This window comes from Prenolepis imparis, unplaced genomic scaffold, assembly GCF_030444845.1.
Source record: "Prenolepis imparis isolate NDT839.2.m4 unplaced genomic scaffold, iyPreImpa1.0 SCAF_4, whole genome shotgun sequence".
NCBI lineage: Eukaryota > Metazoa > Arthropoda > Insecta > Hymenoptera > Formicidae > Prenolepis > Prenolepis imparis.
Window position 1 is genome coordinate 3,855,631 of NW_028141162.1, and position 26,158 is coordinate 3,881,788.

The 26,158-nt window shown below is 33.8% G+C and overlaps 3 protein-coding genes across 8 annotated transcripts in view; 1 reads left to right on the top strand and 2 right to left on the bottom strand.

Moving 5' to 3' along the window:
- LOC145935021 (uncharacterized) overlaps nucleotides 1-6,856 on the bottom strand; it is a 26,394-nt gene extending 19,538 nt beyond the window's left edge. Inside the window, exons 1-10 of one of the 4 annotated variants that reach the window (XM_083036007.1) lie at nucleotides 6,737-6,856; nucleotides 4,541-4,691; nucleotides 4,283-4,441; nucleotides 3,735-4,156; nucleotides 3,173-3,650; nucleotides 2,358-2,698; nucleotides 2,053-2,264; nucleotides 1,686-1,971; nucleotides 1,478-1,614; nucleotides 1,244-1,393 (exon numbers count right to left, since the gene is read on the bottom strand). In XM_083036007.1, the coding sequence (XP_082892133.1) occupies nucleotides 1,244-1,393; nucleotides 1,478-1,614; nucleotides 1,686-1,971; nucleotides 2,053-2,264; nucleotides 2,358-2,698; nucleotides 3,173-3,650; nucleotides 3,735-4,156; nucleotides 4,283-4,441; nucleotides 4,541-4,663 (2,308 nt within the window). In that variant the 5' untranslated portion in view covers nucleotides 4,664-4,691; nucleotides 6,737-6,856. Of the gene's footprint in view, nucleotides 1-1,243; nucleotides 1,394-1,477; nucleotides 1,615-1,685; nucleotides 1,972-2,052; nucleotides 2,265-2,357; nucleotides 2,699-3,172; nucleotides 3,651-3,734; nucleotides 4,157-4,282; nucleotides 4,442-4,540; nucleotides 4,692-5,439; nucleotides 5,786-6,182; nucleotides 6,320-6,736 lie in introns of those variants that run through there. The other 3 variants (XM_083036006.1, XM_083036005.1, XM_083036008.1) reach the window with 3 other exon arrangements.
- On the top strand, nucleotides 6,800-10,120 carry Ids (iduronate 2-sulfatase). Its single transcript, XM_083036011.1, has 9 exons — nucleotides 6,800-6,940; nucleotides 7,253-7,591; nucleotides 7,669-7,846; nucleotides 8,089-8,219; nucleotides 8,293-8,464; nucleotides 8,604-8,753; nucleotides 8,851-8,988; nucleotides 9,082-9,656; nucleotides 9,752-10,120. The coding sequence occupies exons 2-9, from the start codon at nucleotides 7,403-7,405 to the stop codon at nucleotides 10,085-10,087; spliced, it is 1,869 nt and encodes a 622-aa protein (XP_082892137.1). The 5' UTR covers nucleotides 6,800-6,940; nucleotides 7,253-7,402; the 3' UTR covers nucleotides 10,088-10,120.
- On the bottom strand, nucleotides 8,996-24,585 carry LOC145935019 (uncharacterized). Of its 3 annotated transcripts, none has more exons than XM_083036003.1 (23): nucleotides 23,997-24,585; nucleotides 23,308-23,362; nucleotides 22,973-23,085; nucleotides 22,692-22,841; nucleotides 22,476-22,603; nucleotides 18,419-21,421; nucleotides 17,101-17,432; nucleotides 16,717-16,838; nucleotides 16,382-16,524; nucleotides 15,632-15,868; nucleotides 15,335-15,548; nucleotides 14,827-15,236; nucleotides 14,381-14,679; nucleotides 14,002-14,296; nucleotides 13,599-13,885; nucleotides 13,233-13,389; nucleotides 12,806-13,153; nucleotides 12,140-12,440; nucleotides 11,836-12,063; nucleotides 11,615-11,740; nucleotides 11,341-11,403; nucleotides 11,006-11,188; nucleotides 8,996-10,915 (listed from the first exon to the last, which is right to left on the bottom strand). In XM_083036003.1, exons 1-23 carry the CDS (start codon nucleotides 24,006-24,008, stop codon nucleotides 10,829-10,831), a joined length of 7,293 nt encoding a protein of 2,430 aa, XP_082892129.1. In that variant the 5' UTR covers nucleotides 24,009-24,585; the 3' UTR covers nucleotides 8,996-10,828. The 3 variants fall into 3 exon arrangements, with proteins under 3 accessions (XP_082892129.1, XP_082892127.1, XP_082892130.1); XM_083036001.1 differs by having other exon boundaries at nucleotides 15,632-15,871; XM_083036004.1 differs by lacking the exon at nucleotides 23,997-24,585 and adding an exon at nucleotides 23,424-23,647 and having other exon boundaries at nucleotides 15,632-15,871.
- Between the last annotated feature and the right edge of the window lie 1,573 nt (nucleotides 24,586-26,158).

Here is a 26,158-nt window from a genome sequence, read left to right on the forward strand (position 1 = left end):
TTTCGATTTTCTATCGCATTCCGCATTTACATACTCCGCGTGCGTATCAATAAACACGGAAATAAAGTCAAGACAAACTTAAGAAGAGAAACACATCCGTTCGTATTTGTAATTGCAAAACAATCTCTCTCTTTCTCTCTCTAATAAGATGTACACAAAGCTAAAAGCTCGAGCAAAAAATGTGGTGAATCTACATGGTTAGTACACAAGACAGTACATAATTCTGTTTTTATCGAACGGTTCTTTTTTTGTCTCTTGATAAAAGAGCAGACCTCAACGAGACGACAAAAAATATATGCTGTTAGTGCTCAAATATAATACACAGTTACAAAGACAAAAATAAAGATACCTGCCTCTGGCCAGTTCTGTATCCACGCAACTTAACGCTAAAGAGTGTGATTTCATCCTTTGTTAAACATATATATTATATATAGGAAATATATTGTAGAGAAAAAGGAAAGATTTGCTCATTTTCTCCAATTAGGATTATGTAAGATTTCGCAATGTGCTGCGACGTAACGTCGTAGAAAAACGTCGGCAATAATTATCTCTTTTGAGAATCTTATTTATTTCTCAATATTTCTCGTAAAGAGCGACAAGTTGAAATCACGTCAAATTACGTGCTGAATATCACGTTAAATTTCACGCGAATATATAACCCTGCAAACTTTGCGAGCTTGAATTCAAATGCACAATATATTTAAGAATGCACATTATATATAAACATATAAATATATAAGATTTCTAAGACTTATATTTACAATGTTAAAAATTATGTTTGTTTAATATTTGTTTAAATACAACAAAAACATATTTACAATCAAACATAAGAATGAATATGAGTATACAGTGTGGTAATGTAGAATGCAAGCAAATTATAAGTAAAAAACAATAAAGACAAAAATAACAAAATAACAAAATAAAATATCTCTGCTAAAATATCTCGTTCCACACTATCACGACTATGCTAGTTGAAAATGATCCTCATTACCAAAAATCAAGAAAATTGTAGCGCAAGTTAAATTATATACACACAAATGTAACGCAATATATATTCAACAAATACAAATACTTGTATAAATTGCACGAAATATATATATATATATATATATATATATATACATATATTGACTTGGTCGCTTCGAGAGATATATCGATCAACGAAGTGGACCTGCATTCATTCGTAAATTTGGTGCTTTTTACTAAAACGTAAAACTCCGTAATTGCATAATTGCACACTTACCTGGAGCACGATGCGACGCAATGGATATCTCGAGCATAGCTTCCGCTAGATCCTCTCTCAGCTGACTCTCGCAACTACCAACGGCTACGTTCTCGCTATCAAGGGGATCTCCGTAAGCCTCCATGAATCTCGGCGATTGCTCGTAGCTGCCTGTGTGCAAAGTCGAATAATAGATTTTATTTCTTTATAGATAATCGATTTATTTATTTTTTCTTGGTTATTATCAACACTTACTTCCTGATCCATCAATGACGACCGGCATCAACGGTCTGGATGCTGCATGGGGCATATTAACGGGCTTCGATCTCGCTGGACGCGATCCGGTGATTCCAATCTCCACCGCTTCCGCTTCGACCAAATTAACAGCAACACTAGCAAAAATTAAATCTTCGTTAAATTGGAAAAATCGCGATCGACGGGTGAAAATTGAGAGAAAACCAACCCGCTAGGTGCGTTGTAAGTTTTAAAAACGAACTGTGGCCCCATCCACAGTCGCCTGTGCGGTCCAGCGTGCGTCACGATCTCTACTTGACTCAACCAACGATCCTCGGCCGTGTCAAGTTCCTGGTTGTTCTTTGGTGCGAACGTGACACTGAGTAACGGGTTAGACAGAGGCAACGGTGGGACGAGTTCCAAAGAATTGGGGGCCCTGCAAAGCGGCCACTGGCCCTTCGCTTCGACATCCAATTCGATCATGGTATCATCGCAGACTTTTTCCTTTGGCACTCCTGAAATAAAATAAGGAGAAAAATAAATTTTTTTTTTTTTTTTTTTTCCATATGCTATAAAGTGCATTTTCTGCAACGTACCAGCAACTGGTTTAGGTTCCAAGTCATACTGTATCATATTTCCATGACATGCCATGATGAACAAGGAATCAACTGCTCTCTTAACAACCTTGCTGCTGGACTCTCTCTGTGCATATATCCAAGCTCTCGGCGGAGCGAAACACGCGCAAATCTTTAACGGTAGAGTCCCGCTATCGTCAGAATGTAGCCGTTGTCTCTGCTGCGGCCTACAACTTTAAAAATATACGATATTTTTTAATCGCATTTTTATCATTACAACTGATTGTTCTCAATAAAAATTAGTTCTCTGCAAAACTGATAGTTACCTCGGCTGCGACGAATTGTTGACTTGATTTAAAGACGACGGCTGCCGAATCTGCGATAGAGGATGCAATATTGTCGGATGAGGATACGGTGGAAGTCTCGGATTCGAATACGGATACACGGACAAAGGTAGCTCCGCGTGAGACACGGGAGAATGAGATCGGGTACCGTCGTCCGTCAAACCCGCGCTCTTGTGAAATCTCGATAGCCTGTTGACTACGTGAGGCGTGGAATGCGTTCTGACACCAACAGAACCTCCATAAGGCGCAACAGGAAAAACATGCGTGGTACCTCTCACAGTTGAGACTGCAGCCCAGCGTGCGTCGCTCGAGAATATCATGTCCTGACACAAACATATAAATGCTAAACACATTTGTATAAACTTAAAGTAGCGTTGCTTGAAGAACATTGTTTCCAAATGGTAAAAACATCGCTCGATAAAATAAAAAGAAAAAGAAAATTACAGTAAAAAGCTTTTATTATATAATTATTTAATATTTAAACTTTTCAAATATATCGAAATAACAATTTATTTTTATTTGGAAGAAAAATGAGAGTGTAAGTTGCAAACCGTAAGTACAACTTTTAGTAATTTTCTGTTAATTAAATAATAAAATAAATATATATATAAAATAAATAAATATAAATAAATATAATATAAATAATAAACAATAAAATGATTTGGATACAAGAAAGATAAAGATTAATTTATCTTTTTTACTGTTTGTAAATTAGAAAGTGTTGATATTGTATCATTAATAACACTTGTATAAGATATGCAATTAACTTGTAAACGGCAAAAGTGGCAAAAACATACTTGTACTTTTGCAGTAGTATCACCACGATGTAAGATATATAGATGATGCACTGCTGCCAATGTCGGTCCACCGGGATGCGGTTGAATTCTGAATACATGAAAGTCATGTCCCCTCTTGTCGGCTGTCATCAATAACGCACCGGTCAAATCGAAGGTCATGGCAACGATCGCGTCGCTATGAGCGGTAAAATGAGCGATCACAGCCTCCGCGTTCGCGTCGTCCAACTCCTTTTCGTCTCTCGCGATCTGAAGATCCAATATCGTTACTACGCCCGGTTGCGTCACGTCGTTGCCCGCATTATTGACAGTCATCGGCGACACCGAGTTTCCGGTCAGACTCGAGGCTACGGTTTCCCCTAATCCGCGAAGACCTTTACCCAGTGACTTCGCTGCGTATAAAACTGTCGCTGTGTAACTTTGCACGCCTTCTCCTTCACAACCGCCGCTGCTCCTTCTCGCGGGTATTAATCTTTTCTCGCTGCAAGCATCACCAAGGACGATTATTTAAAAGCGGATAAAATGTACGATCTTTTAATGTATGCGTAGAATAAAATTTCCGTACCTGTAAGCGAGCCACCGTGTTCCTAAAGCGACAGGATTTGGATTTGGGCCAGGGCTGGCGTAGCAGGTAGTGATTGTTATATTATTTTGCAATGTTCTGGCATCGAAGACCGCAATTTTTTCTAATAATGTTACGACCACGGACCGCTTGTTCGCCAACACGTCGCAGACAGGATTCTTAAATCCTACGCTGTGCACCGGCTCGCCGGTCTTCAAGGAGATGAAATTGACATCGCAAAATTTTGGTCCCGGAAGAGTCGAATCCGGTTCGGAGCAGACCGCTACCATCGGCCGTTTCGCTTCGAATTCGTCGACGTGTTCATCATCAGTCTTTGGATTTGGTAGAATTCGAAGAGTACGAATCACGCCTTGCCGCCATGATAGAACTTCCGTTGCCTCTCCCGTCGCTGGTATCAGCCATACCTGATATTTATAATTAATTCAGTGATTATCGCAACAATACATTGCATTGAATATGTATAAATTGAGATTAAAATAAAAGAACAACATTGAACACATCAAATGATTAACAAAGTAAAAATCACTCACTTGAACGCCAACTGTATATCCTAGCACCAGTAATAATGGTGGCGTACCAGAACCTTCGTTATAATCAGGATATAAAGTGGGGTCATTTATATCCGCATATTCAAATCGTGCCCATGATATGGTTTCCTTATTATCAGAATTGGATGCTCCGGCGTATCCCTGTGAACAATTGAGAAAAAGAAAATATAAAAGATATTTAAAGATATTAATGATAGATTCTACAATATATCTAAAAAGTCTTATATAATTAATGCATACCTGTGGTACTATATCATTGATAATTCCAGCAACGCTATCAATAATCGATCGATCAACTATGGGTTGAGGTGAAACAACTTGAGCTCCTTTATGCACACCTCGTCTTGGTGATTCCGCAGACATTTTTTATTTCCAAATTAATTTTGCCTACCTGTAAAAATAGTACAATCTTACTACTTGTTACATGAAATACATTAATTTCTAGTACATTTTAAATAAAACTACTAAAAAAATAGTATCTTTAAATCAAAAATGTCTTGAATTTAGAGAAATTGTAAATATTAAAAAATAAAGAACTTTTTATTTCATATTCTAAAGAAATTACGGTTAGATTTAATAAGCAATATATACGTCATTTAAAATTTTCATGTATTTAGTCCAAGAATTTAATTTATGCAATAGACACTTTATAGTTTATTGCGCTTTAAAAACTTTATTTTCAACAAATTATATTAAAGATAGTGTTGTTTAGAAAAAGCGATTGTATTATATTAAAAATTTTTAATTAAATCTCTCTCGCTTTATATATATTGTCAATTATATTCAAGGAGCACGATATAAATAAACTGTCACAGAATTCGCAAACTGTACAAAACAAGTTTGACATCGCGATTATATTATACAACAATATCGACGAGAAAAGCACAGAGAGAAACGAAGAGAGAGACAAAGGAAGGACAATACACTTGGGTGCCCATACTACGCGTCTCTATGTAAACGACGAGCGATTGACGGTCGAACTTCGAAACGTCATGAAGAGAGGGTAAACTACAAAGAAAAAAGGAATAAAAAAAAAAATATCGCCCACACACGCGGAAAGGAGGAGCGGAAGGAGGGAGAGGAATGATTTTTCCTCTTTTCTACGCAGCGGACAAAGCACAAAGAAACAAACGCGATACCGAATCTCCGTTTTCACACAATCCTCGCGCGGAGGAGGACAAAGAACCCTCGTGCAAGGTGCACCACTCGGAGCTGCCCGACTTGGCGAGGAGTCGTGGACATTTTACTGCACGTCGCGACACGGCATTATATCGTCGTCGTCGTCCGATCACCAGCACCAGGCACTAGTCCTCGTCACCGACGACGAAACTCCATGGAGCGTCGTCGTCGTCACGCGATGCATTATTCAACGCGCACGAAAAGTGGGAAAGTGCATTGGCTAGAGTCGGTGGCAGTGTGTGTTGACGGTGGGAATCGGGGAACGGACGCGGGCGGAGGGGGAGGGGGGAAGGAAGGAGGGGTAATCTATTTTGCCAGCCGCAAGGTGGGAAAGAGACGGATGAATGCGTGTTATTGCACAACGCAGGCACACAGCTGTGCGCGGAATGTGCGGTCAGGGACAATCAGCGTCGAGGAAGTCACGAACGAAAAGGGGAAGGATGGACAGAGTCCGAATATATCGCTTTTGTAAAAAAAAAAAAAAAAAAAAAACGGAAGGGGAGTATGAATATCGGAGAGAGAGAGAGAAGGGACGTTTGATACGACAAACCGTTTACGCAACCGCGTTAAAAAAAGCGACACGAGCGTTCCGCTCTTCGATTTCGCATATATATTTATTATTACGGGGAGGGAGAAAGAATAAGCAAGAGAAAACTTGGAGGGACAAAGGGAATATTTTTTTTCGATCGATCGTCCGACTTACTTCACCGCGAGACTTCTCCGTGTTTTCTCATCGTGCGTGAGGAGAGAGATAGAGAGAAAGAACGAGAGAGAGAGAGAGAGAGAGAGAGAAAGGGAGAAAGAGAGAGAGTCCGCCACTGCACTCCGCGCGCACTATCGTCCGTCTATTGCGTCATTTCGCGAGCGACTGACAACCCAGCGGACGACAGTGGCTGATGATGTCACGTCGCGCGCGCGAAAAACGTCAATCCTGGAGCGATTTTTTCTCTCCCAGGGTGGAAATGCGCGCTCGCAATTTCACTGTCTCCACCGAGCTCTTGTCACAGAGAGAGAGAGAGAGAGAGAGAGAGAGAGAGAGAGAGAGAGACGCAGACTATTAACGACACACACGCACGATCCATCCGTCGAAGATGACGCGCCTCTATCCGCCCTTCCGCACGAGATGGAGAACCACGGAGATCTCTCGCAACGCGAAGCGAAATTCGCGGCCGCGGATTCGTCACTGGTTACATTATAGCGTAGCGTATCTCGATGTATATGTATATATGTCAATGCATATATACGTGTTATATATACCTATATATATGTTTGTACCATGCGCCGATGTCGCGCCGCGCCACTGGACTACGACTACCTACTGCTTCGTGTGTCGGAAGAACGAAAACAATAATCAGCTGATTCGGTGGCAGGGGAAGTCGGCGGAGAGAAGCGGAGGTGACGGAATCGCGATCGGGACGAGACACGAGCGCCGCTCGTTTCCGATCGTTCAGAGGAGACTGGGTATGATTCAGATTTTTTTTCTTATAATATCACGACGATTCCTCTTCAGTTTTTCCTTCTCAGATGATGTATATATATGTTTATGTCGGGAATCGATTTTTCATCTTCCTCCCTAAAATAAAAAATAAAAGATCATTATTAGTATATATATATTAATATTAATATGTATAGAATACAATACCACTCTTTTGCGTTTATTTAATTTTCTTTCTTCCTTCTTTCTTTTTTTCATCCTTTTTATGCTTTTGTCTCCATTATAATTTTTCATCAAAATGTAGTAAAATAATATATATTTTTTTTTTATTTTAAAAGGACAACTCTCTGGGAACGATTTCGAGAGGGAAGTGGATTTGAATGGATCCTTTCATGAACTCACATTCAAAATGTTTTTTGAATGTAATTTAAAAGAGAGACAGAAGAATTTATAATGTTAATTATAAGCTGTATTGGAAACTAATCACGATGTTGACCTGCTTCAATTTCATCGTAATTACGCTGATACATGTTGCTGCGGCACGTCCGAATTTTTTACTGATTATTGTCGACGATCTGAGGACCACCTTGGGATGTTACGACGATATTAATGCATACACGCCGAATATAGATGCCCTGGCTAAGGATAGTATCGTTTTTACCGAGGCATTCGCGCAGGTATCTTTCAAAATAATCCATTTCAATTATTTCGTCTTACTTTTCATTAAAAAGAAAATTTTGATTTTTCGTTGCAGCAAGCCTTGTGCGCGCCCAGCAGAAATTCATTCCTGACTAGTAAAAGACCAGACACACTTGAGCTTTATGATTTTTACAGTTATTGGCGTGATAAAGTCGGTAATTATACCACATTACCGGAGCATTTGAAAAACAATGGATACACTACCATGTCCATAGGAAAAGTGTTTCATCCAGGTGGAGTAAGAAATTTTATATTTTTTGTTCTTCTCCATATTTAACATTAAATCTCTGATTATATGTATTTTACATTTGTCTTATATTGAGAAGACTGTACAATATCACTTTGAGTTAAAAAATCAATCAACTTATTGTTAGTACTAAAACTATATTATAAGAATCAAAAACTATGACGAATAATATGGAGAAAAACAATATACACATATACATTGGTTTACAAGTATATATATTTATTCTAGGTATAAGTTCTAATGGATCCGACGACAGTCCTTATTCGTGGACCGAGAAGTCTTTTCACCCATATACAGATCGGTACAAAAATGCTCCTGTTTGTAAGACAAGCCCGCAATCGGAAGCAGCGACGAATATTGTAATATGCAATATAAGATATTTGTTCTATATGTGTTACAAATTAACTACACAAATCTATTATGTGCTTACAGGTATGTCCGGTACGTGTATCAGCCATGCCAAATAAAACATTACCCGATATCGAGACGTTACGAGAAGCGAGAAGATTCATACACGAACATAGAGAAGACGACGATCCCTTCTTCCTAGCTGTCGGCTTTCAAAAGCCTCATATACCACTGAAGTATCCCGAACGCTATCTAAGTACATTTTATCGATAATAAAATTAGATATTAATATTTCAAGGATCACACATTTTCTTTACGATGAAAATTTCCGATAATACTTTACAATCGTCGTAATAACGAGAGATATAAATGTATAAAGAAACATAATTGTGCAGAATATCATCCTATATGGAAGTTCAAAATACCCGAGCCGTATCTATGGTCGGATAACGTAAATAACGTCGCTTATAATCCCTGGACCGATCTACGATGGAGAAGAGACCTAGCGAAATTGAGATTGAAATTTCCATGGGAAAAAATACCAGGTATCTTATATATCCCGATCGATATTTATTTCATATTTATATAAACGTATATGCGCATCTACATTTTTCGTAATCATTTCCCAATTATCATTTTCAGAAAAGTATGGGAAACTAATTATTCAATCGTACTACGCAGCCGTTTCTTACGTCGACAATATGATCGGCAAGCTTATACATCAGCTACGAGTCTCGAGGATTCGAGACAATACTATCGTAATATTAACATCCGATCACGGTATGTATTTTTTTTTTTTTTTTTTCTTTTTAATCGATGAAGTAAAATATACCATGCAGTTATATTAATAATTTAACATTAAACGTTACGTAGGTTGGGCACTTGGAGAGCACGCTATTTGGTCTAAATATAGTAATTTCGACGTTGCTGTACACGTACCTCTGATAATATCGATTCCGACAGTCACGTTTGTTAATGCAAATGATGATAATTACGCTAAATCTATGGATCGTATGAGATATGATACAACGCAGATTACAAATTACGATGAAATAAGAAACGAAACAGATTCAGAGTACATATTTGATGAAGAAAACATCGGCGTTTCGAGAAGTACAAAATATAATACAAGCGTATATCAAAGAATTATTTCGGAGACACACGTTCGACAAGGATATAATACATCTATGGAGAGCAGCGCGTTACATATTTCTAGAAAGCTGAGGAGAGACTACTGTCGAGTTACGAAATCTGTAGTAGAACTCGTCGATATATTTCCGACCATCGCGGATTTGGCGGGTGTTCCCGTGCCAATATGTCAAAATGATGACGACGATAGAAATAATCTGCACTCGAAAAATATTCCTATCTCTCGGAAGAAAGTTTCCGATCCTTGTAGCGAGGGTATCACGCTCCTACCGCTCATAGAGAGTACGTTAAGATGTCAGGTAAGGCATGTGTTTTTTTTTAATTCCAAGTAATTATTTTCTTTTGTACAAAACAAAGATCTTATCTTTCTTGTACATTTGCACACAATTTTTAGAACGTATCTTGGAAAAGAGCGGCCTTCAGTCAATATCCGAGACCAGGAATACAACCTACGCTTCATCCCAACAGTGATAAGCCCCGTTTGAAGGAGATAACTATAATGGGTTATACTTTGAAGACCGAAGACTATCGTTACACAGCATGGATACCGTTTGCGCACGAGACGTGCAAACCAGATTGGGACATTATTATCGCAGAGGAATTATACGATCACAGAACTGATCGGGCGGAAGATTTTAATTTAGCAGCCTCACTAAAAATGTTAAATACGAAGAGATATCTTAAATCGTTGCTAAAAAAAGGATGGAGAAACGCTCTTCCAAGATACTAAAATTCTTAGGATATTTTCATTTTCTATAAAGCAATGTTTAATATCTCTACTTTAAATATTTACGAGATTTATCTGCTGTGTGTGTATATATGTATATGATATGTAATCAAATTATTCATTAACACAAGTTATTAATAATTAAAGAAACAAATATGTATTACGAATACTTTCATTCTATTTGCCACAAGAAATGGTAAATAAATAGAATATTTTTTGCATGTGTGTATATATCTATAAAAATGTTTGGAAAATAGATATTCTATATATACACATCTAATAAATATATATATATATAAGAGTAAGACAAAAAATGAAGATTGAATAAATGTACTTTAACAATGAATTAACAAACTGTAATGTATATGTGCGTTTTCCTAAACATGCCCTATATAAAGTAAAGCCTCATTTTGCGAAGAGCTTCCGATACATACATTTCCAAATGCATTTGACTACATTATTTTGCACTACCAAGTTTGTATATACATAAAATTATAATAAAATTTTGACAATATAGACGCGTGAATATTATGGTTTACATACACATGAAACCAATAATATATAATCGAACTTATAATGTAAAACATACTTTTTTTTATATAGCATATATTTATAGGAAATCAATACGTAATGTATAAATAATATCTTCGTATACGACTTGCATTTCGCCTTATGGTGTATCAACTTCTATATCACTTACCAATATATACCACTGTGTATAATTCACTTATTCGTGTAGGAATTCTACTCCTCCTGATTCTTACTGTTATCAGTTGGTTGCATTGCTACTTGTACGTTTGACATACCGGCGTTACTTGTAGTAGGTATCATCTGTAAAAATCAAATAACATATTCAATTGTCATTGCACACAAATAATGTAGTAGCATATATATAGCAGCATATATATAAACTTCAATTACATCATTGCTTATGTTTCCACCGCCTGTATTGTTAGTCGGTAGAGAGTTCCGATATGTAAATGGGTTTGGTACTAGTTCTGCTCTCTGCTGTGTCACGTTTTGCTGTGCGAATTTGTTCGCGTTTATATAATTTCCCATTGCTCCGGATGATGTGAGTAACTGGCTTAGTTGCGAGACTTGTTGCTACACAAAACACACAAAAGTTATAAATATACTTCAATTTATATTTTATATATACTATGTATAATATTTAATAATAATATTTATATAATATATATGTTAAAAGAATATGATATATAGAATATGACGATATATATACACAAAGTTATATTTACATGTGTATTGCTGTTGCTTGCAGTATGTGGCACCATCATCGGCCTTTGTTGTTGTTGAATGTTCTGTAAAATATCATGCGTTATAACAATAATGCATTTTATATATCGTCTTAAAATATATGTATTACTTGGATTATTTAAAACTGTATTGAGAGAAAGAGAGAAGAGGAGAAATTTGATTGCAGAATATTATTCTCAAGACTCTTGCTTAATATTATTAATGTTATTAATAATAATACTACTTTAATAGAGATAGAATAAAGTAGATAAATACTGGTAGAGATGGATTTCTTATAGGTTGCTTAGTGTACAATGTAGCTTGTTTTTCCCAATAATTGTACATTTCCACTAGAGCTCGATTCGTCATCATTTTTTGTTGCTCCGCTGTTGCATTGGGATACTGCACAAATCGGCAATTATAAATAATTTACTTACAAAACAATTCTTTCATAAAGGCATATTTTTAATTTAATTGTCTTCTTAAAAGATACTTACATCTTTACGAATAAGTTGTTGGAGATTTTCATACTCGAGTTGGAAAGACATATCTTGAGGCACCAAACCAGACTGGCCAGAGTTCATCATCATATTATACTGTTGCAGTAATAAGTTATTTTGATAAGCCATATTCACCGCCGGATTTACCGGTGGTCTTCCCTTCTTCTCCTCTTCATATTCCAACCAAGCCTGCTTCCTTTCCTCCTCATCCAATTCCTCCTCGGCCTATTAAAAATGCAAATTTATTAATTTATAGAATACAAATAAGTTTTTTCTTTCTGACGAAAAAAATATTACTTACTTTGTTCTCCAATAGAGAATCGTGTTCGTGATAATTTTCTACGACATCCTTATTTTTCAGGAATATTTCCGCTAGTAGTCTATCTTTAGGTAAATTTAACGTAGGTCTCTCCTTATCAGTGTACGGTTCGAAACTGTACAACTCGTTTAGATTATGATTGCTGTAATGCCGTTCGATCTGTTGCTCGTCCACAACTCGACACGAGAGCGACAGTTTCGTGACTTGACGATTATAAATTTTCTCTTCCATCGTTCCCGCCGCCAGAAACCGATATACGTAACACGGCTTCTTTTGTCCGAATCTGAAAACCATAAAAAACGACTGGATAATGGATAATGATTGATAACTTTGTTAAGCCTTAAAGGTTACAAATAAATTGTTTCGTTTCCCCTTACAAAATAATTCATATTAAACTTATTCTAAATTTAAACCTTATTTTGCACGCACGCAACCTTTCTCTGATCTTATACTCCAACCCTTCCTCTCTCTTATAATTATCTCCTAAAAACTGTCTCTCTGTTTTTTATGTTTTTTTAACCATCTATTTTCTCCCTCCTTTTTTTCCTCACAGAATTTCTTGTATTCCTTTTTCATTTTCTTGTTTATTCCCTCCCATTTTTCTTCTCAATTTGATGGATGATAAAGTCAAATAAAAGAAGTATATACCTGTATATCCGAAATATGCTTTGCACGTCGTGAGAGGGATTCCAACTGGCGTCGAATATAATCACCCTGTTAGCCGCAGTTAAGTTTATTCCCAATCCTCCGGCACGCGTGGATATAAGGAACAATCTCGCCCTCGTATTAGTGGGTCTGTTAAATATTTTACACCACATATTTCTGTTTTCAGCTGACGTCTGACCGTCAAGCCGAAAGTAATCAAGACCCAAGGACCAACTTCCGATATGATTATCCAATGTATCCAAGGATTCATCCTTCTGAGTCTCATCGTCTATTTTTCGAAGAAATTCCTCGATCAAAGTGAGAGAGTATAGAGATTGCGAGAACAAAAGCCTGTCGAGAAAACAATGCAACATATAATAATGATGCACAATCATTATTTATATAATTGTTTGAGATAAAATATATGTACACTTTATCGCCAATCTGTTCGCATTCCTTTAGAATTCCAAAAAACAGTAATAGTTTAACGGACACTCTCATGTCTTCGAAATTCTCAGGCTGCACAAACTGTGACCACCACTCTGCCTCTTTAGCCTCTTCTTTAATCTCTTCTTCTGGCTCCTCTTCTAAAATAGGATTCATTTAACATTTTTTATTTATTAATTCTTATCTCATTACACACACACACACACACACACACACACACACACACACACACACACACACACACACACTGTGTGTATATTCACATTTAATTTTACTAATTTAATTTATTATTATTCAACATTATAAATTAAATGAAACACTATTCAAGTACATCATTATAAAAACTTACCACCAGGATTATTTCTTGTTCTACGCTTGGGAATATTTTCTTTTGCATCATCGATAGCTTCAACATCACTGTCATCAGTACTCGAATTGATGCTGCTCCCTTCTGAATTACTACTGTCGTCGTTAATAAAATCTTTCAATGATCCCTCCGAATCACTCAAAAGTTCTTTCTTTTCATTCGCTTTTTCTACCTTCTCTGCATTCAAACGTAAAACTATGGGATGTGTCCAAATTCTTTGTAACGCCTGAAAGTCCGCAAAAAGAGTTCCTCCTGCACCAGAGGCACGTCTAGAGGAAGAAATATATGAAATAATATATCGTTTAATTTGAAAGTAATTACAATCATTTTAAATCACATAAAAAAGAAAACATGAAATAAAAAAAATATAATGTGAAATACATACCTCGCAAGATTCTCCAAGTAATATTGGTACATTTTAATTTGCGGGTCTGTCAATCTGACAAAAATAACATATTCCTGTTTGGGCGGTAGGAACGGTGTAAGAACGGAATAATCGAACCTCTGTACACTACCCTCTAACATTTTATGTAACACATGCGCGCGCTTTTTCATTAATTTAACATCGTAAGCGGTTGAATCGTCAAACTGACCATTCGTTATCGGATTTACGAATCTATTCAAAAATTCTTTCTTCGTACCTAATAAATTGGGTTTAACAAACTGTACCATACAATGATCTGCAACATTGTAAATTTCAATATAATATTTGTACGCTTATTGAAAAAATATATGATCGCAAGAATCCTTTATAAAGTACTCACATTCTATTAAATTATTTTGCAGCGGCGTCCCAGTAAGTACTATACGTCTCATAGTCTTTACCCTTCTCATGCATTTACTTAACGCGGTATCTTCGTTCTTTAATAAATGTCCTTCGTCGCAGACAATGAGATCCGCGCCTGGATCAACTAGACATTGATCTATCACTTCTTTCATACCTTTTCGGATATTTTTATTCGGACTCGTAAGATTACGAAACATTTCATAACCGATGATCATCACACCGCCGGTCTTTTGCCATCTCTGTAGTTGACACTTTCTCTCAAAAACTCTCTTAAACCTGCAAGTTCGATTTTTTTTCTTCCAATAAAATATTTGTCATGAAAACTCGGCAAATATTATACGCGACATTTTCTTCGACAAGAAAAAAGCTTTAGATAAAAAAATAATTTTAATTAACACAAGTATCATTTAAATTCATACTCACTTCGTCATTTCGTACACGTTGATATCATCATCCAGATCATTCAACCACGTTCTGTACTCATTTAGCCAATTGAGTACTGTGCTTAGCGGACAAACTATCAGTACCGTTTTAATTTTTGTCTCCTCATGAGATAAAAGTGTGTGCGACAGAGCGATTACTTGCAACGTTTTGCCCAAACCCATGCAATGCGCGATTATACATCCGGATCCGGATGTGGTCTTCACCCTTTCTAGGGACTCGAAACAAGCGTCCCACATAAATTTGATACCTTGCGCTTGATGCGGTTTTAGCCGCTTTACTAATTCCTCGTGCACGCTAACGAGCTCCTTTTTCGTCTCCGTATCGAAGTCCAAAACGAGCTTCTCGACCTTTTCCTCTCCAGCGAGTCTCATCTCGTACATTTCATTATACTATAACAAAAAGTAATATCATGTATAGAGAAAATATACAGTGTGTGTGTGTGTGTGTGTGTATATAATAATAAATATTAGTAACATATAGAATCTACCAGAGCTTGACGTTCAGCAATACGTTTAAGCCTTTCTTCCTCTTCCTTGGCAGCTAGTTTTGTATCCTCTGCTACTTGTTTGTCTTTCAAAACTTTTCGTATATTTTTTCGACCACTTTTGTTAGGTGAGGACCCTTGCGAATTCTTCATTTCCGCGCTGCTGCTATCACTGTCAGATGCTACTTTTTTAATTCGTTTACGTTTTGGTTTTGCCCTACAAATTACGTAACATTATTAATTTAAGAGCACAGAATTAAAGATATGTAGAGGAAGCTGTACATGTATATATAAATTTACTTCTCTGTAAGCGAAGAATCCGTGTCTGATGAAACGCTCTCGCCGCGTCTGCGTCTCTTCCGTTTTTCTTTTCTCGCGTGATCCAAATCGTTTGAACTTTGTTTGGCACTCGAAGCGTCAGAAGAGTTATCAGAATTACTACAGTCTGTTATTATGACATCCGAATCAGAATCTAAAATTCTTCGCCTAGTCTTCTTTTTTTTAGATTTTGAACTTTTTTTCTCGTTATCAGAATCGCTGCTGCAAAATAAATAAAAATTGTTTATATTTTTAGTTACCCACAGAGGCCCGTATTATGAGCTCACATTTATCTCTAAATGTACCTCTAAAGTTAGAGAGGCCCGTATTATGAGTCACATCTATCTCTAGATGTACCTCTAAATGTACCACGATAAATGTGGCGATATTATGAGCGCACATCTATCTCTAGATGTGTCTCTAAACGTGTCACGATAAATGTGGCGATATTATGAGCGCACATTTATCTCTAGATGTGTCTCTAAACGTGTCACGATAAATGTGTATTATGAGCGTACATTTAGCGGCGCATCTAGAGGAAATCGCCTAAAAAACCTATTTTGTATCACATTTATAGCACATTTATGCTACTCTTGATAAATGTGCCCTTAGGTACATTTATCTGCGTCTCTAACTTTAGAGGCGCCTCTAACTTTAGAGGTACATCTAGAGATAGACGCGAGCTCATAATACGGGCCAGAGTGTCTAGGAATAGAAGACCAAAAAACTCACTTATTTCCTTCCGTATTTTTCGCCATTTTTTCTATTTTCTTTTCATATTTTTCCTTCTCAGCCTCGGAATCAGTATCAGAGAATCTCATTCTCAATAACTTACTTCGCCTCCAACTGTTTTTGTCATTTTTATCCATTTTGACCTAAAATATTTTAGAGTAAAGTTAGTATCTTTTAAATTTATCTTAATATATGTAACAGATTTGCGATATAATAAACGATAATTAAAAAGCTTATTTAAAAGCTATTTTAATAATTAGTTTTTTAGATTTTTAGTTTTTTCCCCTTTTTCACAATTCACATAAAATCTTTTTATTAAACAATAAAAATCTTACATCATCTTCCTCTAAAGCCTTCTCTTTATGCTTCTTATCAGGGTTCTTTTTCTTTTCTTCTGTTTTTTCATTCTTATGATCACTATTTATATCATCATCGCTATCCATCGGTACTTCTTTTTCTAGATTTAAATAATAGAAATACCAAATTACTTTTAATGTTAAAAGATTTAAATTAATAGAAACTAGTAAATAGCATATAAATAAAAATATAATACACTTTTACATAATAACATTAAATTTATGAAATCTAACTCTAAAAGTAAATGTAAGGCCACTTATGTTTCTTATTTCGAGAAAATCAATAAATTTACTAGTCACAAAGATTTAAATTTTAAATATCTTGGCTAATTAAAAAATATCCATTAATAACGAATTACTTACCGTTTGAATCGGACGAATTTAGTAAGTTCTCTTTCGCGATTCTATTTGCCTCCAACAATAAAGCTTCATTAGATATAGGCACAGCATCTACGCTTTGTAGTCGACAAACTGATTCATCGGAACCAGAATCCATCTCTACAGTTGCCAAGACATCGCCATTCTCTACTCTTTTTAAGTGATCCATTAAAGATTCTTCTTTAGTTGTTTGTTTCCCTTTGTGTTTATTTAAGTTTTTCGAAATTTTTAAGGATGCATCATCATCCATCGATGAATCGGAATCATTTTTTGTGTTTTTCTTGCGTTTCTTTTCGAGTTTATCCAGATCAATAAGACTGTAAAGGACAATGGAAATAAGGATTATAATAATTAATAATATGATAAATTTTGCTATAAAACATTTATTGTATAAACTGTTTTGTTCAATTCAGTTTACAAAAAAAAATGCACAAAGCTTTTACAAGCATCCAAATACTAATTATATTATTAAGATCATATATGTAAATCGTAAGTTTTACAATAGTAGAACTAAACAACTTTCAATATTGAATAAAGAATTGTCAATTTAAGAGGAGAGAGTGTCTATTAAGTGAGCCTAGATTTGTACAAAAGTGTATAATGAATAATCATATATAGTGCCTAAATAATAAATCATGACACATTTTGCTACAGAAAAATTTCTTTTAGACTTTTGCAGATTTTGAGAAAAATTGAATTTAAATGTTATAATTGCGTTTGCTCATGTAATTAAATGTTTAATTATCATGGTGTTCTTCGCTTTTGATTTAAATTTCAATAGAAAACTATATTTTACATACACTCTTGTATGCATTTGCTCACACAGATTTCATACAACTCTTCCAGTTGGAAAATATCATATTTAATATAAAAAAATCTCACTACACTGTCCTGCATTATATATCACAATATTACTTTGATATGTTTTGTAAATCATATTTTATGGTGACAAAATAAGATTCATTGATATATTTGTGCATACGTGGAAAATATTTTATCTAATATATATCTAATTTATTGTTAACATATTTATATAATTTTTATTATATATCTTTGTAAAATTACTTGTATGTGAAAGAAAGCAATAGTCAAGATCAATAATAAGAAAATAATAATAATCTCTTATATACATATTCACATACAAAATTTAACTTTACTACTTCAAGACAACTATTTTCTAAATAGTTAAATCTTATGTTACGTATATATCACATACTTAAAACTTTCTAACTAGAAATAGCGAGTAAATTACTTCGAACGATGCAAGAGAATAAATATAGGTTTTAGAGAAAGATCTTGATACCTTTTAAATGCCTTTTGTTCCAAATATTCTCTTGATTTTTGTAACGCATGCGAATGACATCTAAGATATTTTTTGCTTAATCGCTTTAAACGAACTTCGCAGAGCATTCTCAATTTCTTGTCCTTCCAATAATGATGATTTTTATTGAATTTAATTCTTTTCCTTTTCATTCTAGAGATTCTCGAGTCCTCATCACTCTCGAATTTACGTTTAGATTTATTTGTATCATTTGATAGATCATTTGCTTTTACGTTGAATTCAATTGTCTCGGAACTGGAACTTTCCGTGTTGCTGGAAGACGCTAGGAGTGCTTGCTTTGATTTGGCATTCTGTTCGGAAGAATTTGATTCGGTCTTCTTATCTTCATTCTCTTCCGAATCCAATGACGATGGAATTGAAGATTCGTCCGAATTTGATTCTAAGAGAGCCTTCTTGAAAGCCTCTTCCGCTTTGGCATCATTATTCAAAGAATCCTTTTCTTCGTGAGATTTCTTATCTGTTTGTTCATTGGTACTTTTGCTCTTCACTTTAGTCTTAGCTCCATCATCAGTATTCGTATTTTTTAGAAATGACGATAATATTAATGTGCTAGTGCTATTAACGTCATCCAAATTATCATCTTCCGCTTCGTTATTCTTTCCGGTTCGATCAACATCATCTGTAATTAAATCTTTAGTTGATTTAGTAGTTACGTTTGCGTCGAACAATATGGTATCCGAAGAATTAGAATCTGATTCCAGGAGACATTTCTTCGCCAATGTTTCAGCATCATCGAGAGATGAATCAACATCATCAGTGTTCGTTTTTTCTACATCAAGTTCTTCCGAGTTATGAATTTTCTCATTAGTTACAGATTCAGATGCCACCTTCTCCTGATTATCCTGATCCAATAAATTATTCTCTTCATTAGCATGAAATACGGGAGATGTCTCATCATTTTCGTTTGAAACTTTATTTTGCAAGGAAGTATCCAAGGATTTAATTTTGGATGAAGGTTTTACATCATCACAATTCGTTTCTACAGCCGTTTCTTGTTCTTCGGTTCTATCCTCTTCTGTAGCCTTAGAAATATCAGAATAAGCATCAAACATGTCCATCGATTCATTGATTGTATTGTTTGCGTTCGTAGAATTGTCTTGCATGCTATTTTGTAATGTCGTTTTTTTGCCATTTCTCAAAGGAGAACCTTCAATTTCATTATCAGAAACATCGAAGTCTGCATCTGATTTATCCTGTTTATCATTCAAATCAATATTATGTGTTAATAGTGCCTCATTGTTTATGCATTCTATTTGCTTTTTAGTCGGTCGTTCTGCGTTTGTGTTTTTCTCTTTTGATGCGCTTAACACTGGAGAACTGGACAATTTATTTTCCAAATCTGCATTATTTTTATCCACATGCTCTTCATCCTTTGACGAATCTATCAACTCTTTATCTTCATCCTCTATTTCGTCATTAACATTTATATTATTTTCTATATTTGATGTATCTACTTTATCCCGAGTTGTTTGCATTTTTTGCAATGTTCTCGATTCGTTCCCTGAAAATATTTCTTCACTGTCGCACTCAGAGACATTCTTACTTCCCTCTTGCTCGTTTCTAGAGTTGCAAATCTTGTTTTCGCTCATTTCATGTTTTTCACTTACGTCGATTTCCTTCGAAGATTGTTCATCGTCGTCAGTTTCTTTCGATGATCTCTTCATTCGAACTGAACTTTTCCTATTCTTCGAACTTTTAGACTGATAAAATGTCGTTAAATTCTTTTGTACTTTCTTCAAATTCGGCCATATTTTATTAATTTTCTCTATCGTTCTCAGCATAAACTGCTCTTCATCCTTCTTGCCATATAATTGCTCTACAGAGTTTATATACTTTTGAAAATTTGAAATTATTTTTTTACAGTCAGTTACAAATTCTTTCGCATTATCAAGATTTATCTCCATATCTGATTCTTCGTCGTTAATATTATCTTCATTTTTACTTGCAGAATTTTCTTCAATGGGTGATTTAGTATAATCTATTTCTAAATTTGCCAATCGTCTCACAGAGTGTCTATTGTGATTATTTTTACTTGCAGAATTTTCTTTAGTGGGTGATTCAGTTAAATCTACTTCTAAATTTTCCAATCGTCTCGCAGAGTATTTATTGTGATTCACCTTTTGAAATTTTTTCTTCTGAAATTCTTTGCTGGAACTGGAGTCTGATTCATTTTCTTGAATTTTAGAAAGATGTTCCTTCGATGACTTGTCATGTTTTTTCTCACGCCTTTTTTTCTCATTATATGACATATGGTTTGTGGAATGTTTTTTTCTGTTTTGTTTTTTATAATTGATCTCTTCATCTTCGGATTCACTAGTCAAATCTTGATGTTTATCTTTAGTTGATTTTGCATCACAAGAATTATCATCTCTCTTTTTACTTTGTTGTCTCATATCCTTTGAAAGATTCTTGGCTACATTAGATGCTCTATTTGTAGAAATATCTTTGTCACTTTCGCTATCAGAAGAATTATGGCTATTTACTATTCTTTCAGTTTTATTAGGTTTACTTGTATGTTTTTGTTTAGTTGTTTTATTTGACGATAGCTCAATAGAATCATTATCCGAATCGCTAGAGATATGTTTCCTTGATTTTGATATTCTGTGCATTGAAGATTTGCTGGAATCTTGTTTATCTTGTATGGATTTAGTTTTTTCATCTCTTGTGCTTTGTTTATCCTGATTACAGGACATTACATTACTAGTACATTCATTTTCGGAATCTGTTAGATCCACTTCCAGTATCTCTTTTTGCTGATTGAGGCTTGCATTTTGTTTCACACGATGACGAATATTCTGTCTGGATCTCACAGTTAGAAATGTGTTGTCAGAAGAATTATCATCCTCTTCACTATCACATAACACTTTCAAACTCTTCTGAAGTTTTATGGCTGTTTTTAATTTTTGTATTTCAGATGGTAACATACGTCTTTCAATCTTGTTGGTGTTTCTCCTGTTACTCTTTCTGAAACAGAAGATCCATTCCATATATACATATCTTCTCTTTTCCTGGATATCATGTATACATGCATGTCCCCCATTCTTCTTTAAGTCATTTATTCTCAAACTTTTAGTATCTGTCAGCCAGTCCTGTAGCTAGAAATGTGATACATTTTACTTTGCTCTTCTTTTCTTTTTGTCTTGCTCTAACATAATTTTCTTAACAGTCTTCTTCTAGTAAATTATAACAGAACGGACTAACAGCATTAATTATATAACATATTTAACTTACAAACCAGCGCATGCTACATTGAACATTAATAAAACATACAATTATAATCTAATTGTTATTTATTGATTATAAAGCTTCAACATCTATTTTAGTTTCCTTTGGAAACAATAATATAACAATCAGCTAGTAATGTACATACATACATAGAATGTCTCAAAATTTGCGAAACCAAATACTATAATAAAAAAAAATATATATATATTTGAAAAATTATGTCATAAAAGTAATAACTTTTTATTAGTAGCATTCGTAGTTTTTCAGAATTGTGTACCAAAATGTACTCCTTGGAATAGAATAGCATTCAATTGAACCAATCAGGACAAAAAAAACAAAAATTTCTTTGGTCTTATTGATCAATCAAATACTATTCTATTCGAAAAAAATTAATTTTCTAATCCTAATATAAGAACCCATATAGCTTTAAATAAGGCATCTCTATATATATAATGTACACATACATATATATGTCATTTACAATAATTTTATTTTTAAATGGCACATTTGATTCATTTGTGTTTAACAGATTAGTTGAAAATTAGTGACTAATTCGTTTTTATCATTCACTCTCTCTTGCCTTTTAAGAAAGTTTAAAATTTAGGACAAAAATGTAGAATATAATGTTAATTTGATAAGAAAAGGGATTGGAATTTATTTATTATTTTTTCAGAGATTCAAGTGTGCCTTTTGAAAATTAAGAAATGTATAAATATGTACTCAATAAAAAAATATATCTTTATGAATATTAATAAATTTCACAAGCAATATTTATATGCCTAATTGTACTTACTTAGTGTCCATCACAGCAGCACAGACAGCTCTCAGGTCCCAGATTGGTTTAGGATCACACGTGAAACATTTCCAATCCTTCTTTTCTGCATTCAATAGCGACATAGTTGCATTTCTTTTTATGCATTTCTAAAAACAAAAAATGGTTCATGAAAATTTTTATATTTGTGTGTAAGCAATAATTAATATTTGTTGAAAGTTATACTGAATTTATTACCCTGCAAAATGCCGAGACGCAGTAGTTATTACCACATTCATATAAATTCTTGTCCTTGCCACATATGTAACAATATTTTTGAAATTCATCTTCATTCTCATCTTCATCTTCAAATGCCGCATCCATTTCTTTAAAGTCTTTCCAACATGTCTGTAACAAAGTACAATTTTTAATTATTATAAAACAATTTATTTAAACTTTTTTACTTTATATTATTTCAAGCAAAAAATACATTAAATTTTACATAAAATGTAACAATATTTAAATATATAATATCTTACCATACATTGCAATATTCCCATCAATGGATGAGAAAAGATTTGTTTTGAGTCGAGACTCAATTCATTGCCACATGAAGTACATGTTATTTGTTTTTCTTTAACAACTCTAATATCTACACATAAAGTACATAATCTGCATTATTATAGATATAGAAGTGTTTGTAAAAGTGTTGTAAATACAAGAGAAATGTTATTAATCTTGTATGTGTATAAAATAAATATTATTTTTATTTTAAACTAATATATATATCATTTTCTTTTTGTTGAATTTTTGTATTAATTTTTTTGTTTATTATTCAACTACATTCTATAAATTTATAAAAAGTACATTATACCATGAAAATGTTTCTCGCGATAAGCAAGTTCCTCTGGAGTTGCCTTGACCTCTCTCTGAAAATGAAGAGAAAAATGAAGACAATTTGCATTGCATTACATTAAATGTTGCATTTACCTCTGTCTTCTTGCAATTTTTCCATATGATAAAAAAGTTAAAACTGATGATATTAATTAGCTATTTTATGACATGTCTATATAAAAAATTAATAAACAATATTTATCCTGATTCTTATACCATATTTTTAACCTAACCTAACATTTTATTTCAAATTTATATTGCAAGTAACACAAAAGTAATAATTTATTGCAACTTAATACATTTACACAGTTCGTTAAAGACAAGGAATAAAACCCAAATTACTCATTTACGTCTAATGATTAAAAATTTTAATAATCTAATGATATAAAACTGATGATATTAATTAGCTATTTTATGACATGTCTATATAAAAAATTAACAAACAATATTTATGTTGACTCATATCATATTTTTAACCTAACATTTTATTTCAAATTTATATTGCAAGTAATACAAAAGTAATAATTCAATTGTAACTTAAAGGACAAGGAATAAAACCCAAAAATTACTCATTTAAGTCTAATGATTTAAAATTTTAATGATCTAATGAACCAAGTAGTAAACTTAAAACTAGACATTATTACATACAAATGTATCATCGTATCTTACCTTGGATGACATGATTGCAGTGTACGCCGACGTTATAAGCAACTGCGACTAATTTCGTATAAAGAAAATGGGGAGGAAAAAAACCCAATACTCTCTTCAACCAACTAAATTAAAACTTGCGATCAGCCGTACCGAGACTATAATACCACAGCCATCTTACGTTGTTTTACAATCAACTGTTTACAGATGCAGGACACATTTTCGACGAGTGTCCGTGCAAAAGTTGTGCAGATCAACGGAGACGACGACGACGAGGGACATCTTCGTTGATGTATGACTTTTACGCATTCGCACCGATTGGAAAAAAAGGCGAGGAGTCGAAACACCAGCTGCGTTCGCAGGAGCAGGTTCAACCGCCTATGTTTATTTTATCTCGAAACGAGCTCTGTCCTCGTAGCTCGAAAACTTGATCGTACCGTTAAACCTTGTCACGTTACGAGCGAACGACCAAGCGTAACCTCGCCGATCGAAATCTTCCACCAGGCGATTATTCTCCCATTAGCAAAAGGAAAAAACTGATCGTCATTTACCGCGCGATTTTTATACAAAGAGGTAAAGCATTGCACTCACACCTCACACCGGTCGTACAAAATGGCAGGACCATAGACATACGAGATACATAGATAAGGCCCTTTCCGATGTGTCGATCGCGTGAAGGGATTGCTGATTGGTCGAAAATATCCACTTCTTGCTTTACCAATTAAATATCAATAATTCCCACTATATTTCCAATTACATATTGTTTAAACAAAACATTTCCTGTGTATATCGCTTTTATTTATTAAATATCTATAATGGGAAATGTTTTTAGCTCAAATGACAATAATATGAAGAGAGACAAAGATGCAAATGAAATTATATTTGTCTCTCTTTTTTTAATTTTGACATTAATTTCGAAAATATCCACTTCTTGCTTTACCAATTAAATATCAATAATTCCCACTATATTTCCAATTACATATTGTTTAAACAAAACATTTCCTGTGTATATCGCTTTTATTTATTAAATATCTATAATGGGAAATGTTTTTAGCTCAAATGACAATAATATGAAGAGAGACAAAGATGCAAATGAAATTATATTTGTCTCTCTTTTTTTAATTTTGACATTAATTTCGAAAATATCGACTTCATGCTTTACCAATTAAATATCAATAATTCCCACTATATTTCCAATTACATATTGTTTAAACAAAACATTTCCTGTGTATATCGCTTTTATTTATTAAATATCTATAATGGGAAATGTTTTTAGCTCAAATGACATAATATGAAAAGAGACGAAAGATGCAAATGAAATTATATTTGTCTCTCTTTTTTTAATTTTGACATTAATTTCGAAAATATCGACTTCATGCTTTACGAATTAAATATAAATAATTCGCACTATATTTCCAATTACATATTGTTTAAACAAAACATTTTCTGTGTATATCGCTTTTATTTATTAAATATCTATAATGGGAAATGTTTTTAGCTCAAATGACAATAATATGAAGAGAGACAAAGATGCAAATGAAATTATATTTGTCTCTCTTTTTAATTTTGACATTAATTTCGAAAATATCGACTTCATGCTTTACGAATTAAATATCAATAATTCCCACTATATTTCCAATTACATATTGTTTAAACAAAACATTTTCTGTGTATATCGCTTTTATTTATTAAATATCTATAATGGGAAATGTTTTTAGCTCAAATGACAATAATATGAAGAGAGACAAAGATGCAAATGAAATTATATTTGTCTCTCTTTTTTTAATTTTGACATTAATTTCGAAAATATCGACTTCATGCTTTACGAATTAAATATAAATAATTCGCACTATATTTCCAATTACATATTGTTTAAACAAAACATTTCCTGTGTATATCGCTTTTATTTATTAAATATCTATAATGGGAAATGTTTTTAGCTCAAATGACATAATATGAAAAGAGACGAAAGATGCAAATGAAATTATATTTGTCTCTCTTTTTTTAATATTGACATTAATTTCGATTTTTTATGGGATATAAAACCAACATATCGTTTGGTAGAATATTTTCATTCGCATTTGTCTAATATTGCACTTTATTTTTAAACGTACAGATATACAAATAAAAATGCTATACAATACTTATGTCATTAGGAGATATCTATAGTAATAAATACATAT